Source organism: Carlito syrichta, unplaced genomic scaffold, assembly GCF_000164805.1.
Source record: "Carlito syrichta isolate Samal-C Ts95f unplaced genomic scaffold, Tarsius_syrichta-2.0.1 Scaffold123474, whole genome shotgun sequence".
Lineage (NCBI taxonomy): Eukaryota > Metazoa > Chordata > Mammalia > Primates > Tarsiidae > Carlito > Carlito syrichta.
In genome coordinates this window covers 10,634-14,195 of record NW_007067570.1, presented here as the reverse complement: position 1 = coordinate 14,195, position 3,562 = coordinate 10,634, and the positions used below count along the sequence as shown (strand labels likewise).

General features: G+C 64.7%; 1 protein-coding gene across 1 annotated transcript in view; it reads left to right on the top strand.

The window, feature by feature from the left end:
* Nucleotides 1-517: 517 nt before the first annotated feature.
* FAM83A (family with sequence similarity 83 member A) overlaps nucleotides 518-3,562 on the top strand; it is a gene marked incomplete at its 3' end in the record, with an annotated part of 7,282 nt that continues 4,237 nt past the window's right edge. Inside the window, exon 1 of the mRNA XM_021707711.1 lies at nucleotides 518-1,003. Within this exon, the coding sequence (XP_021563386.1) occupies nucleotides 524-1,003 (480 nt within the window). The remainder of the gene's footprint in view (nucleotides 1,004-3,562) is intronic.

Below are 3,562 nucleotides of genomic sequence, written 5' to 3'. Positions count from 1 at the left end.
CCCCAGGACAGGGAGGGCGCCCTGGACGTCCCCCGGAAAGGTGGGGCCCGTGACAGCTCCCATCCGCCTCCTGCCCGTCTTCACCGGGCACAGACTGGGTCTCCCCTGCCCAACGGGGACGTCCACAGCTCTGAACCTGCTGGGCAGCGCAGAGGCCCAGGAGGAGCCTGGAGGCCCACCGCATGGCCACGGCGCTGGAGTGGGGCCCGCTTGGGAACAGAGGCCCGGAGCTGCGCCTAGGAGTTGTGCAACCGGGCGGGAAGGCTCGCTCCCCTGGCCTCCCCCTGCGCTGGGAGGAGAGGAAACATCCCATGGCTGCGTGCCAAGGCGGGCTGCGCCCTGGCCCCGCGGCAGGGAAGGTGTCCCCGGAGATGCGCAGGCCTGGATGCACAGGGAGATCCTGAGACCTGCTCAGGACTTGAGGGTGGCTGGCGCCCGAGCGCTGCAGCCTCGCCCCCGGGGGCCCGCTGCCCCCACAGCGGGCCGAGCACAGGCTCCCTCCTGCCTGCCGGGGACGGGCAGCATGAGCCCGTTCAGGCACTTGGGCAAGATCCAGAAGCGCCTGGAAGACGTCAAGAACCAGTGGGTCCGGCCAGCCAGGGCCGACTTCAGCAACCACGAGAGCGCCCGGCTGGCCACCGACGCCCTCCTGGACGGGGGCTTCGAAGCTTACGGGCGGGCGCTCAGCCAGGAAGGCGAGGTGGACTTCCTGTCCTCGGAGGAGGTCCAGTACATCCGAGCCCAGGCCAGAGAACCCCCCTGCGCCCTGGACGCCCCGGGAGGGGCGGAGGCAGGCCCCCAGGGGCTGGACGCCTGCTCCCTGCAGTCAGGTACCTACTTCCCCGTGGCCTCGGAGGTCAGCGAGCCGGCGCCGATGCTCGCCTGGGCTGCCGCCGAGAAGCCCTACCTGAAGGACAAGTCCAGCGCCACCGTGTACTTCCAGACGGACAAGCACAACAACATCCGAGACCTGGTCCGGCGCTGCATCTCCCGGACCAGCCAGGTGGGATGGTGGGGAGGGGCAGGGAGGGTGCGGAGCGCGGGTGACCTGCTCTCGGGGCCGGGCGCAGGTGACGGGTGCTGCCTCCCGCTCCAGGCCGTCCCGGCTGGTCCGGGCCGCCGCTACCCATCACGGGAGCCCTGCAGGAGCTCGGTTCGGCCTCCTCTCCCGTCCTCACAGGCCTCTCTGACTCCATGCTGCAGTAGAGCCCTTCTCCAGCCTACAATCCAGCTGGGTCCCTTCCCTGCTTGGTGCCATCTGTGGCTCCCAGCTACCCCTGGTGGGAAGAGCAAACCCCTCAGCCTAGTTCCCCACCTCCCCGGTCTCTCCGCCTCTCTCCTGTCAGTGTCCAGTGCCCTGCAGAGCTGTCTTCGGGCCTTTGCCTGAGGTAGGGAGTGAGGGAGCGGAGTTTGAGAAGACCCAGGGGGAGGTGACAGCAGTGGCACGCTGGCTTCAGTGTGGCTGGGCCGCCCCGGAGCCGGACCCCGTGTCCCGCGACAGGGCAGCATTGGCCGTGCTTGACACATGCACCAGGCTGGTGGCCGGGTGCCTGCCGCCTCGTTCTGGGGTTGCTGGTGCCGCCTGGGGCAAGTCCTGGACCCCCCTGCCAGCCAGGCCCCACGGCCGTTTCCCAAGCACGAAGCTGTGGCCTCTCGGAGTGGCAGGGCCAGGGGTGTGGAGAAACTCCACACAGGCCTTGGGGGCCAGAGTCCCTGGAGGAGGCCAGGCCAGCCCAAGCCCCCACCCAGAAAGGCCTGCTGGGCACAGGGCAACCCTTTCAAGTCTGCGATTTTGGACTTCACCCAAAGTGAGGACTTCGCTCCCTGAGATGGGCCCTGCAGGCGCTGTGTTGCGGTCCCTTCTTGGGGTGGATCCCCTTTGCCACAGTCCCCACCGTGCCCAGTTGTCCTGGGCCTTGAGGGCTGCTCCGCGTTGTCACCTGCCAGGCTCCTGCCGCAGAGTCCGTGATGTCTCTCACACACACACGTGCACGCACACACACTCGTGTGCATGCAAGCTCCTGACGGCTTCCTCCCGCGGCTCGGCAAGGAGTGGTCGGCAGCGCGGTGGTCTGTGGGTCCGGCGGCGAGCGGAGGGCAATGGAGGCGGGCTGGGTTTGCCTCTACTCGTCTCAGCCCGAGAGGCCGGAGGGAGCTGCCCGCTGCTCTAGGCAGGACTGCCCTCCTTCCCTTCAGGCCTGAATTCCAGGACTGCCCAGGGAACAAGAGGGCTCCTTGCCCCTTGGGGAAGGGAGAACATTGGTGGGTGGGGCCGGGCCCAGGGGCCCAGCGCGGGGGCAGGCCTCGCAGGAGAGGTAGCCAGAGTGGGGGTCCCAGGGCAGAGTGAGAGCTCGCTGGGCAGAGGACGGGAAGGAGCACCAGGCCCGGCGAGGTGGGTGCAGAGGTCAGGAGGCGAGGAGGCTCCGGGGAGAGCCGAGCCGGGGTGCAGGGGACACGGGACCCAGGCAGGGACTGTGGGGCCAGAGAGCAGAGCCCCGCCCCCACGTGGAGCGGGTCCCTGGGCCCTTCTGGCGGCCACGAGGCGCAGCCCTTTCTGACCCCATTCCCTGGGAGGCCTGGTCGGGTCCACCCACCCACCCCAGAGGCCGCCACGGAGCCACCAGGAGGCAGCTATCCAGGGAGGGCAGACGCCACAGGGGAACGGTGCCTCAGCGCACACCACACTTTTGTGGTTGATTTGGAGAAAACAGTTCTTTTTCACTAAACCCACTATTTCTATTAACACATGATGGGCTGATTATTGAAACTTGAAGATAACAAACAGCTATTTCCAGCTGGGCACAGCGGCTCGCACCTGTAATCCCAGCGCTTTGGGAGGCCAAGGTGGGAGGACTGGTTGAGGACAGGAGTTCGCAGACAGCCTGGGCAGCACAGCGAGATCTCGTCTCTACAAAAGACAGAAACATGGCCAGGCGTGGTGGCGCTTGCCTGTAATCCCAGCTACTCAAGAGTCTGAGGCAGGAGGATCGCCCGAACCCATGAGGTGGAAGCTGTGGTGAGCTGTGATTGTGCCGCTGCACCCCAGCCTGGACAACAGAGTGAGACTCTGACTCAAAAAAAAGCAATTTCCAATTTTTCCTGCGTTAGTTTCTAACATGGCAGATATTGACAGCTGCGATCCACATAACAAAAGCTGTTTGCAAGGATCGATACTTTTTTTTTGAGTCGGAGTCTCACTCCATCGCCCAGACTGGAGTGCAGAGGCATGCTCACAGCCACCCCAGTGTTGACCAGCTGGGCTCCGGCGATCCTTCCACCTCAGCCTTCCAAGTAGCCAGAACTACAGGTGCACTCTACCACGTCTGGTTAATTTAATTTTATTATTTTATTGTAAAGACGTGGTCTGGCCAAGTTGCCTGGGCTGGTATCTCAGGCAATCCACTTGCCTCGGCCTTCCAAAGTGCTGGGATGACAGGCTGAGCCACTGAGCCCAGCCGGATCAATAATTTTTTTTTTTTTTTTGATTTGGAGTCTCACTGTCGCCCAGACTGGAGTGCAGTGGCCACTCCCGGCCCCCGCAGCCTCGACCTGCTGGGCTCCG